At 36.6% G+C, this 13,160-nt stretch overlaps 1 protein-coding gene across 1 annotated transcript in view; it reads right to left on the bottom strand.

Annotated features, from left to right (window-relative positions):
• Positions 1-12,794, bottom strand: part of LOC138078766 (ovostatin homolog 2-like) — a 51,912-nt gene extending 39,118 nt beyond the window's left edge. The window contains 7 exon segments of the mRNA XM_068971514.1: positions 3,658-3,742; positions 4,247-4,415; positions 8,522-8,542; positions 9,036-9,088; positions 10,941-11,127; positions 12,230-12,413; positions 12,730-12,794. Coding sequence (XP_068827615.1) covers positions 3,658-3,742; positions 4,247-4,415; positions 8,522-8,542; positions 9,036-9,088; positions 10,941-11,127; positions 12,230-12,413; positions 12,730-12,794 — 764 coding nt within the window.
• Positions 12,795-13,160: the final 366 nt, after the last annotated feature.

Raw genomic sequence — 13,160 nt, 5'->3', positions numbered from 1 at the left:
TTTTGGGGTGCGTGTGTGCTTAGTCGCTCAGTCATGTCCGACTCTTTGCGACCCTAGAGACTGCAGCCTGCCAGGCTTCTCTGTCCATGGGGATTCTCCAGGCAGGAATCTTCAGGAGTGGGTTGCCATGCCCTCTTCCATGCGATCTTCTCAACTCAGAGATGAACCCAGGTCTCCCACATTGCAGGCAGGTTCTTTACTGTCTGATCCACTAGGGAAGTCTGTCTTTTGGGGTGGGATTAAATAAATATTTCATTTTCTCCCAAAACACACAAAAGACTATAATACAAGCTTTTTAAAGATTCAAAGGCAAATACTTTGATGATTTGAGCTTGTGGATTATTTAAGGATCCCTTCTACTAGTATTTAGAAAAACAAATCTAAAATCAGTATACAGTAAAAGTGAATATTATTAAATGTAGTAATTATAATATTTTTTCTAGTAGCTGGACATTGGTGTTTACGTATATCATTTATTTTTCCCAGTGATCCTGAGATGTAAGTGTGTTATCTCATTTAATGGATTAGTAAATTGAGATCGGGTATCTCTTTTCTCCACTTTGTAACTGATGGAATTAAAATTCAAACTCAGATATTTCTCAGGCCACAATCCATGTTCTTTCTCTTCCACTAATCTATTTAACAATTCTCAATGCTTCTGATATTTTAACTCAATCCAACTCACTATAATCTGTCAACTCTAAATATCAATTACAAGTAAAATAGAGTCAAGACTCTAAACAGGTCACAAATGTTATACCCCAGCATATCTTATTTCCTTCTTCTTATTGTTTTTTATTTATCAGATAAAACTCATTGCGTTATCACCTAAAAAGATATGTAGCTTAAGTTTACATACAGAGCAGAATAAGCATTCTCCTTTTATAATCTGAAAAGGTTTTGGCGAATACTAATACAGTTTATTAAAATACTTTTGCCTGTGGGCCATTTTCTTCCTTCTTAAAAGCTTAATTCATCTCTGAGGTGGTTTGCTAAAATAATCTAATCTGTTGTTGTTTCCTCTGGCTGTTCCAAGCTAATGGTTAAGAAACAATGATTCAGTATTGTGCAGTCTTAATTGTTGGCAACTCAGTCACTGATGTTATTTTCTGGATACACTGATTCATTCATCATGTTCTCTCAGCCTGCACAGAAACAACCATGAAGCAAGCTTAGCTCTGCTCTCAACTCTCTAGTCCTGTTGCAGGTTTGATCATTCTGATACTGACACATTGTTTAATGTTAGATCTGAGTAGAATATAACATTAAGGAAGTTTTAATAAATCCTAATTCCATATCAACATTTCAGTAAATCCAAACTCCATGTCAATAAATAAATAAAACCCTCCGCCTTGTGACCCAGCAATCCCACTGCTGGGCATACACACCGAGGAAACCAGAATTGAAAGAGACATGTGTACCCCAGTGTTCATTGCAATACTGTTTATAATAGCCAGGACATGGAAGCAACCTAGATGTCCATCAGCAGATGAATGGATAAGAAAGCTGTGGTACATAGACACTATGGAGTACTACTCAGTCATTAAAAAGAATACATTTGAATCAGTTCTAATGAGGTGGATGAAACTGGAGCCGATTGTACAGAGTGAAGTAAGCCAGAAAGAAAAACACCAATACCATATACTAACGCATATATATGGAATTTAGAAAGATGGTAACGATAACCCTGTATGCAAGACAGCAAAAGAGACACAGATGTATAGAATAGTCTTTTGGACTCTGTGGGAGAGGGAGAGGGTGGAATGATTAGGGAGAATGGCATTGAAACACGTATAATATCATATAAGAAACAAATCGCCAGTCCAGGTTCGATGCAGGATACAGGATGCCTGGGGCTGGTGCACTGGGATGACCCAGAGGGATGGTATGGGGAGGGAGGTGGGAGGGGGGTTCAAGATTGGGAACACATGTACACCCGTGGATGATTCATGTTGATGTATGGCAAAACCAATACAATATTGTAAAGTAATTAGCCTCCAATTAAAATAAATAAATTAAAAAAAATAAATCCCAATTCCATATCAACATTTAGCTTTTAGGAAGTCTTTGGAAGGTGATACTTGATAAAATATTTTGACTACTCCTATAAAGTGCATTGCAGTGTTACAACATACCATTCAGCAGATAAATTATAGATGTTAATCCCACTGACAATTCTGGTTTTCTGTAGGATTTTTCTAGTGAAACCAGTTTAGGATCCTTATATTGATTATCCCATTATTTTTTACACAGATAATCTATAATATCTCATACACTACATTTACAAAATTCTGGCACATGATCAGCTACTCTTCACTGAAACTCAGAAAAATATTATGATTGTTTTCCTAGAGTCTAAAGAACATTTTTTTTAAAGACTAGAAACTGTTTCTAAGATTCCTTATGGTATTCTCAGCAAAATCCCCATGTTTCTACCAGGCTGCCCTTTACCAATGTATCTTTAATATACTACTGAAAATATTCAAAGGCAGGTACTTTTCATGTCATTAGTTAAATAAACAATGTTTAACAAATATGGCAAATATTAACATTTTCAATTGTTTATATAAAGTATAATAGAGGTCTTGGTTAGGAGAGAAACTGAACTTAGATATCCTAGGTCTAAATTGTAGTTCTTCCATCAAAAAACCCCATTAATGTTGATAAGTTATTTAAATTCTCTCATTATCTTTCTTTATAAAATTGAGTTGATAATAGCTCCTTTCTCACAGTGATATGGTGAGAAAGTTAACAAATGTAATGCTTAGCACATTAATTGGTATTCAATAAATATTAGCTTGTTTTTTCTTTTACTATAATTAGAAATTTGAGGAAAGGCTATAATCCCCTCAAAAGAAAATAACAATTTCTTGAGTCACATAGGAATTCCTTTTTTACATCAAGTGGATTCAAATTAGTTAAAATTAAATTGATAAAATGCCTCACTATGATATTTTCAATATTTCTTTCTTTTCTTTCTGTTTTTTTTTTTTTAGTGAAAGCATCCACTGATGGTGAAGATTCAACGAGGCAAGGTGCTTTAGACAAGCTGTCGGAATCGTCCTTGCGCACAACATACTTAGTGAACAACATAGTAGTCAAAAACTAAAAGAATGTTAGCCATTTGTCATAGTATTGTTACACTTTTGTTGTAGTAAATCCAATTCTGGAAAATTTTCTTAAGTAAATAATTTTTCATTAAAATGCTACATTTTATACACAAAGACATTACTATAACTTTATTTGTCACTTGGACAAACAGTGACAAACAGGCTGCATGTCATATAATAAGAGAGTGGTTAGATAAATTTGGTATAGCCACACAGAGATATGTTTATGCAGCGAGGAATTGGAATACATGAAAAGCCTGGCATTATATAGTGACAGGTTTTCTTAACTGGAGTGGGTAAAATGTCTAATTGTTGAAAGTGCTCATAAAAGACCAGAGAAAAATAAAGTGTTAATGGCAGTTAATGTAATTAATTTTAGGTAATATCTCACATTTTTCAATATTTTTCAAATATTCTACAGTGACAATCCATTGCTTCTTTAATACTTTTAATATAAGCAGATACATAAGTTTACATGATTGATCTCATTTTTTGTTTCCTCTAACCCTTGTATTGACAGGTGGAGTTAAATCTCTTGAATACTTACTTAGCACATGCGCTGATTTGGAATTCATCATCTGAAATCGTTATTGTTTGTGGTGCACTGATCTTAACTTCAAACTTGGGCAACACTGGAAACAAAGAGAAATATAATGTTACTTCAGCTCTCACACACTGCTGAGCAAAAATGATTACAACCATGTAAATGTGTTTCCACACATGACATTTTTCTATGTATGCCTCTGTATAGATCATGGTTCAGCTCCTCCAAATTCCATCAGCGGGTGATGGTGTCTCATTAATTAATAATTCTCTTTTCCTTTCTTTCCTATTCTTGGAACTTCACATTTTGTTTGTTATAGTCCTTTAGATCCTTTCTACATGGTTGTCTTTATTCTAAAAAAAATGGGATATTTCCTCAGGAGAAAAGGAAGGGATCAGAATAAGGATACAGGCGATGAATGATGAACAAGAAAGCAGAGACAATAAAACATAGAAGGACAAGAAAGGAAAATGGCAGAAAACCAAATCAAACAATGTAATTTGTCTAATTCTAACATAAAAGTTATCTTGTTAAACAGTTCTTTGGACACTTCAATTATATAAGACAACAATCATAATTAGCAATTGGTTACCATTTCTATTAACAGTAAATTGGTGTGTCAACGTCTTTCCTGATTTTTCTTTCACAACAATAGAGTAATCTCCAAACACTGGTTCTAAAACCAGTTGAAATGAGAGTTCAGTAATATTTTGAGAAGAGGTCACATTTTGCCATTGAAAAATCCTATTGTTTTGAGGATCCTAGAAAATAAAGAAGAAATAAAAGCAGAGGATATATGAGAATATCATCCTTTTCTTTTTAACTTGTGATCCTTTATGTAGTTGGGGCTTCCCTAGTGGCTCAGAGGGTAAAGGATCTGCCTGCAGTGTGGGAGACCAGGGTTTGATCCTTGGGTTGGGAAGATCCCCTGGAGAAGGGCATGGAAAGAACCCCATGGACAAGAGGAGCCTGCTGGGCTGAAATCCATGAGGTCACAAAGAGTCAGACATGACTGAGTGACTAAGCACAACACAGCAAGGTGATGCTAGTAGTAAAGAATCTGCCTGCCAATACAGGAGATGCAGAAGACATGGATTCGATCACTGGGGCAGGAAGATCCCCTGGAATAAGAAATGGCAACTCGCTCCAGTATTCTTGTCTGGAATATTCCACTGATGGAGGAGCCTGTTGGGATACAGTCTATGAGGATACAAAGGGTCAGACATGATCGAGCGACTGAACACATGTAGTTCAGGGAAGTAAAGAAAGTTCTATCATTTTATTGCACTCGTATCTCAAATTGTGAAAAAAATTACACACTGTTAAATGGAAGTCCCACAATAAGAAAGCATCCTTCAAGCCACACTTCCTCCATCATTTGCTTTTAGCAGCTTGTGTGAGCCTGCTTCAATAAATGTATTAATATTATCCAGTAATAATTAAAGAAATTATGTCTTGGAAGCCTCCAAGCCAGGCTTCAGCAATATGTGAACTGTGAAATTCCAGATGCTCAAGCTGGTTTTAGAAAAGGCAGAGGAACCAGAGATCAAATTGCCAACATCCGCTGGATCATCGAAAAAGCAAGAGAGTTCCAGAAAAACATTGATTTCTGATTATTGACTATGCCAAAGCCTTTAACTGTGTGGATCACAATAAACTGTGGAAAATTCTGAAAGAGATGGGAATACCAGACCACCTGACCTGCCTCTTGAGAAATCTGTATGCAGGCCAGTAAGCAACAGTGAGAACTGGACATGGAACAACAGGTTGGTTCCAAATAGGAAAAGGAGTACATCAAGGCTGTATATTGTCACCATGCCTAAATAACTTCTATGCAGAGTACATCATGAGAAACCCTGGGCTGGAAGAAGCACAAGCTGGAATCAAGATTGCTGGGAGAAATATCAATAACCTCAGATATGCAGATGACAGCACCCTTATGGCAGAAACTGAAGAGGAACTAAAGAGCCTCTTGATGAAAGTGAAAGAGTAGAGTGAAAAAGTTGGCTTAAAGCTCAACATTCAGAAAACGAAGATCATGGCATCTGGTCCCATCACTTCGTGGCAAATAGATGGGGAAACAGTGGAAACAGTGTCAGACTTTATTTCTTTGGGCTCCAAAATCACTGCAGATGGTGATTGCAGCCATGAAATTAAAAGACGCTTACTCCTTGGAAGGAAAGTTATGACCAACCTAGATAGCATATTCAGAAGCAGAGACATTACTTTCTCAATGAATGTCTGTCTAGTCAAGGCTATGGTTTTTCCTGTGGTCATGTATGGATGTGAGAGTTGGACTGTGAAGAAAGCTGAGCACTGAAGAATTGATGCTTTTGAACTGTGGTGTTGAGGAAGACTCTTGAGAGTCCCTTGGACTGCAAGGAGATCCAACCAGTCCATCCTAAAAGAGATCAGTCCTGGGTGTTCATTGGAAGGACTGATGCTGAGGCTGAAGCTCCAATACTTTGGACACCTCATGTGAAGAATTGACTCATTGGTAAAGACTCTAATGCTGGGAGGGATTGGGGGCAGGAGGAAAAGGGCATAACGGCGGATGAGATGACTGGATGGCATCACCGACTCGATGGACATGAGTCTGAGTAAACTCCGGGGGTTGATGATGGACAGGGAAGCCTGGCGTGCTGTGATTCATGGGGTCACAAATAGTCGGACATGACTGAGCGACTGAACTGAATTAAACAAATCTGGATAAAAAGATATCTACAAAGGCACAGAAACATTACTCACTACTCATCTTTTTTTTGTTTGTTTGCTTTTTGCTTTCCTCCACAGTAAAATCTAGAAAGTTAAATTAATTTTGTAGACTTTCAGTAAGAATTACTCATGTGATTGAGTGTTGGCTGATGACATGTAAATAGAAGTCACTGGATAGAGAAGAATCAAACTCAGATGCCACAGAAATTAAAGCAAGATATTGAGGATGACATAGAGGTTAAATAGAAGTCTATTGAGTAGCTTCAGCTGCATGCAACAAATTCTGGGAAATTCTCTTCCATTTTTATTCTATTATAAATATTTCCTAATTTTCCTCGCTATGGCTTCTTAGATACACCCATCATTTAAAAGTGGAGCTTTAATTTTCAAATACATGGGATTTTAAAAGTATTTTGATATTAATTTCTCATTTAAATGCTTGCTTCTCTGCAAACGCCTGCTGTGTTTCATCAGTCTTCCAATTTATTGGGGCTTTCAATGGCTAAGTCAAAGATCTCTCTTGGTAAATGTCACATTGCACTTGAAAATATATGGGTTATTTTCAAATATCTTTTGATGTTGATTTCTAACATCATTCCACAGTGGTAAGGAAACAGACTCTGTATGATTTCAATTCCTTTAGTTCATGAAATTTTTGCACCTTGTTCTACATCAGTGTCTCCTGGTTCATAGTCTATGAGAACTTGAACAGAGTGTGTATCGTACTGTTGTGTCAAAACTGCATAAATCTTAACTATGTTGAATTGGTTCATGGTGCTTTTCAGGTTTCCTATAACCTTCTACTTTTCTGTATATTCATTTTATTAATTTTGAGAGGTTCATATTGAAACTCCAACTAAAAATCTTAATTTAGCTTCTTAAAAAAATTGCACTATATGTAACTTTGTTCTGTATTTTCCAAGTCTCCTGTAAATGTGTTATCATACTTTTAAAATTTAAAAAATTAAAAAGAAAGAAAAAAAAAGAGTAAATAGAAGAAGCCTTAGTAACATTGTGCTATTACTGCCCTAACCTTGAACCTACTACTCAGGGGTAGTAGTTTCTGAAAACAATGGATTTTTTACTCATTTAAAGCGATGTTACTTAAGTTTGCTGTTACTTTCCATGGAACACAACATTATCTGCATGAAACATTTAAATGTGGAGATAATATTATTTACAGGTTACTAATAATGCAGAAAACATAAAATGGCCAACATTATTTATCCCACTAGAAGGACAAGTTGTCACCCATATAACAAAATCAAAATCATTTAAATTATAGACTATATTTACATACATGATCATTAATGATGAACTAGATTTCAATGTATTAACCTTTAGAACTAATTAGTCATGGTACCTATTATATGTAGAGATTAAAATACATACTGTTGGAGTTGATTGATACAAGCTATTTACGGACAGGCATGCAATTTCAATTAAATTTGAAAGCCACATTACACTACACCAGAGATTTGAACTGGTTGAAGGAGATGCAAACTGGTTTCTGAAAGTGGAGTCCAATTTATAATATCACCTTCTGTGCACTCCTACATTTTTAGGTGCTTTTGAGTTCTATTTTCTTAAAACAAAATGTGGCTAAATTAAAACTGAGAAGAGCCAGCAGCCAAAATCAAGCAATTTGAGACATAAATCTCCCTTAGAAAGAGCCTGTGTGTGTTGTATGTTCAGTTGCTTCAGTCATGTCTGACTGTTTGTTACCGTATAGACTGTAGTCCGGTAGGCTTCTCTGTCCAGGGGATCATTCAGGCAAGAATACTGGAGTCGGTTGCAATGCCTTTCTCCGGGAGATCTTCCCAACTCAGGGATCGAACCGGTGTCTTTTGAGTCTCCTGCATTGCAGGTGGATTCTTTACCCCTGAGCCACTGATGAAGCCCCTATAAAGAGCCTAATCTTATGTTTTTCCATGAAGATCCATTGTTGCCCCATTTGGCCCACAGCAGACACTAAAAGTGGCAGCCCTTTCTTTGGTTCTTCACATGGTGCCTTATACTGTGTATGCATGTACAAATTTCCCTTCCCCCATATTTCAGTTATCTTAATTTCTTGCTGTGTGTAATGAAAACGACACACATATCACTATTTATCTGAACATTTTAAATGATGGGTTTGAAAAAGATCTCTTACCTGAAGTGTGATCAAGGGATACTGAAAGAAGAAAGAAAAATTCAAGTTAATATTAAAATAATTCATTTTGGGGCCAGATATTGCATTATAAAGATTATCTGACTTAAAATGTTGACTTATTCCTCCCTGTTCCAGATGGCAAAGTTTCTAGAGTCAAAGATACCAGGAAAACTCTAAATCTGAAACAGACTCAAACTTTCCTCTGGGAAGTAAAAAGCAAGTTCTATGTAAGTCATTTTTTCTAACAGGATGAAAAGACCTAGAGAAGTAAAACAATTCACTGTATGCTGCTGCTGCTGCTGCTGCTGCTAAGTCACTTCAGTCATGTCTGACTCTGTGCGACCCTATAGACGGCAGCCTGTATAGGAAAGTTTTTTGTTTAATATTGAGGTTTATCTTTGAAACTATAGTTATATGTATCTCCATATTTATGGAAAACTTCCCAATGACACCTTATAGAGCAATGGAGTAATTTGTTTAGATTTCGTTATGCCTTTGAAATGACTGAACTCACCACATCGTTGATAGGTAGGAACTTAGTATCAAGTGTCACAAGGCGAAGTTTAACTGAAAGAGGAAGAGAGACAATAATATTTTCTTATTATTTATTAATTATTAGTTTTCTCATAGCTATTAATAAGATTATTATTCTTGTTATTTTCTCTCCAAGATATGATTGCTTATAAATAGACAGTGAAATTAATTGCTTTGCTTTCATAGAACACTGCACTTCCTTCTCCTCTAGCTCTGATTTAACCCTTTAAGATCTGGGTTCCTTTTGGAAAGATTTTTTATTGCACATTTATAATTCGTCTGTTGATCATGACCTGGTGTTACCAAAGCTGGCATGAGCTTCTGCCACCACTAGAAACTTTTTACCATAACAGCCCATAGGGAAGTCTCAAAACTTGGTAGCAGAATTAATCACAGAAGGACAAATGTGAAATACATATGGTAAGAGATACACATGAGCTTCTGATGTGGCACTAGTGGTCAAAAAGCTGCCTGCCAATGCAGGAGACACTAGAGACTTGGGTTTGATCCTTGGATCAGGAAGAGCCCCTGGAGGAGAAATGGCAACTGACTCCAGTATTCTTGCCTGGGAAATCCCATGGACAGAGGAGGCTGGTGGGCTACAGTTTATGGGGTTGCAAAGAGTCAGACCCAACTGCCTACATGCACATACATACACACACATGCACATGAGTTATATGTAATTTTTATGGAAAAAATATACTAATGTTGGCAAATATTGATTTTAGCAGAATTCCAGAAAAGCCATATTAGCTATTTTTGCACCTATAACTGTCATCATAGTATTTTAATACATCCAGAAGAGAAAACATAATGTAGCAAAACAAAAAAAAAATCCTCAGTATAAGATAAATTCTGTTTTAGTTTTTACTTTTTTTTTAAGTAAGTCATCTGTGTGCTCAGATGTTCAGTCATATCCAACTCTTTGCAACCCCATGGACTGTAGCCCGCTAGGCTCATAGAACAAAGTGTGTGGATGCTCTTATCCAACTTCTAATTTTACAAATGAGAAAACTAAAGATCTCAAAGACCAGAACTGACTTGGCAGAAGTTGATAATTTATTCTCAGATCCAAGACAAAAATCATATCCTTCTGAATCTTAGTTTGGTGCTTTTTCTGCTTTCTTCTACTTACAGCAATAATGAAGAAGGGCTCTGCCTAAGTTATCAGATTTATGATTCCTTTTTCTGGTATGAATAATAATGATGATGACAACAAATGCCATTTACAAATTACTTACTGTGTGCCAGGGACTATTTTGGGCTTCCCAGGTGGCACTAAGGGTAAAGAATCCACCTGCCAGTGCAGGAGGCATAAAAGATGGAAGTTTTATCCCTGGGTCTGGAAGATTCCCCAGAGGAGGACATGGCAACCCACTCCAGTATTCTTGCCTGGAGAATCCCATGGACAGAGGAGCCTGGTGGGCTGCAGTCCATGGGGTCGCACAAAGTGGGACATGACCGAAGCAACCTAACATGCATGCACACAGAGAGACTATTTTATATTGACCATCTTATTCTCACAGTAAAAATGAGATACTTTTACTATTTCCATTCTATGGATGAAAAGAATTGAGTCAAAATAGAGATTTAATTAGTTTGCCCAGCTGGTAAGTTATGAAGTAACACACCCCTAGCCTGCAGCCTTTGTATTATGCAAGCCTGTCATGAGAATTTGTAAACAGTGGGATAGACATGAAACTGTAAGAAACAAAGCACTCAACAATTGAAACTGGAGGGCACTGTTTCATAACTGACCTAGACAACTGGTCAAAATTCTAAAAATTTTTGATCTGAAGAGTTAAGACCAAATTAGAACTTGGATTTAAATTTAATAATGTGTTTGGATTGCTTAAAATTAGAAGAAAGAGTTTCTGAAATCAACAATAAGAAGGAAACATAAATATTGACTTACCATTCTCTCCAGATTTATAGATGGGTTTATCTGTCTGCACAAAGGTCACTGTCTCTTCTGAAGAGAGTGCTACAGATCTCCTCTCAAAGATTTTAAGAGTATCTCCCTTAACCAACAGAGTCACAAAAGTCATCTGTTCAGAAGACTTGTGGGAAACCTATTTAATATAAAGAGCAGAAAATGGGAAAATCATTCTTAGACATTTAGGTGGTAAACAATGCCTTAATTTGCTTCTGAGGCTGAGAGAGCCTTGTGAATCCATTATGTCTTAGTGGGAAACTTGTTGATCACTTGTTTCAATTGCTTTATTTAACCTGAGGACAGTTTCCAGTAAAGTTATTCCTGTGTTTTCTCATCTATTGTTTTCTATGTTCCTGAGTTCCAATCTCTCATTCCTTTACTTAGTTCTCTATCCTCATTTTTAAACAGTTCTACTATCTAAAAGCAGTTGTTTGGTCGCTAAATTGTGTCTGACTCTTTTGCAACCCTATGGACTGTAGCCCACCAGGCTCCTTTGTTCGTGGGATTTCCCAGGCAAGAATACTAGAGTGGGTTGCCATTTCCTTTTCCAGGGGATCTTCCTGACCCAGGGATTGAGCCCATGTCTCCTGTATTGGCAGGCAGATTCTTTACCGCTGAGCCACCAGCGAAACCCATCAGAAAACAGTTATATTGTCTTATTACCTACCATTCCCTGCAAGAGAAAAGTGTAGTACTTCACAAGTTTTATTGTATATATAACTTGTCTTTTTATTTGGCTCTCAAAAATTATCCAATTTTGCTTCTCAGATTCCACAGCTTATCCAAATCAAGTTTTGTTATTTCTCTAAAACTAATTCTTTTAAGATTTATTTATTTTTTACTGAAGGATAATTGCTTTACAGAATTTTGCTGTTTTCTATAAAACCTCAACATGAATCAGCCATAGGTATACATGTATCTCCCTTCCATCTCCCTCTCCATCTCACCCCTCTAGGTTGATACAGAGCCCCTGTTTGAGTTTCCTGAGCCATACAGCAGTCTCACTGGCTATCTATTTTATATATGGTAGTGTAAGTTTCTATGTTACTCTTTCCATAATCTTACCCTCTCCCACCTCTCCCCATGTCCATGCTAGCACATATATACGGAATCTAGAAAAATGGGACTGAAGAATTTATTTACAGGGCAGCAATGGAGAAACAGACACAAAACTCATTTTTAAGTAGTAATTCCATCTCCCCCTCTGAAGTTCTGAAATGTCGAATTCTGCACCTTACCTCAAAATTTGCACAAGCATAGAAGTTATCCTCTTCCACAGTCTGGTCAAAAATAGTGCGATTGGATCCATCATATTCTAAGACAACACTCAAGGACACAGATTCATTCAGGTTTAAAAGGTGGAGACAAGCTTGTTCTGTAGAGTGACTTTGGATCACAGAGGGGACCCATAAGATATATTGCCTATGCAAACAAAGTAATCAACACTCTAAACAAGGGTAAGAGAAATGCAGAACATGCATAAAACAATTTTAGCTTATTGACATATTTCTGAAACATATACACCTTTCATGATATTACAATAAACTTAAGTATACAGAAAGCTATCAAGAAAAAATAAAGTCAGTTCCCTTCATACACCTGTTTAAGATTTACAAGGTAAATCAGCACTCTGTCTCAGAAACTGAAATGGTAAAATACAATCGAATTTTAACACAGCATATTTCATAAGGTCACTTTGCCAGTACTTTCATATGAATAGCAATATAATATTCCTTACGGGTTCAAAGTCTCAGAAACAGTAAAATGAAGCAAAAAGGTGCTCATAAAAATGATGGGCACCATTTTACCCCAGTGCCTGAACAATTATTCAGGATATTCTTCAAGATATTCTCCTCTTTTTTTCTGTCTTTATTAGAAGTCAGCTGTCTCAACTCTGCTTTCTTTTCTTCCTTCTACTCTGCATCTCTCTGTATACTGTTGCTTCTCTATAGTCACACAATGAAGGATCAATTGCTTTTTGGAGCAAATATAATGGGACTCTCCAATCATATTTGGATTTCCTCTCCCATTACTTTTCCGAGGGGTTGGGGGCGTCACTTTACCTACAACTTCCTTCTTAAATTCACCAGATGCTGATCTGTTTTTGGAATCAGCAGTACAGGTTGGACAGGAAGAAAGAGGAAAACAAAGAAAGCACTTGTGTGACAC

The sequence above is a fragment of the Capricornis sumatraensis genome, chromosome 4 (genome assembly GCF_032405125.1).
Source record: "Capricornis sumatraensis isolate serow.1 chromosome 4, serow.2, whole genome shotgun sequence".
NCBI lineage: Eukaryota > Metazoa > Chordata > Mammalia > Artiodactyla > Bovidae > Capricornis > Capricornis sumatraensis.
This window is presented reverse-complemented; position numbering and strand designations above follow the sequence as displayed.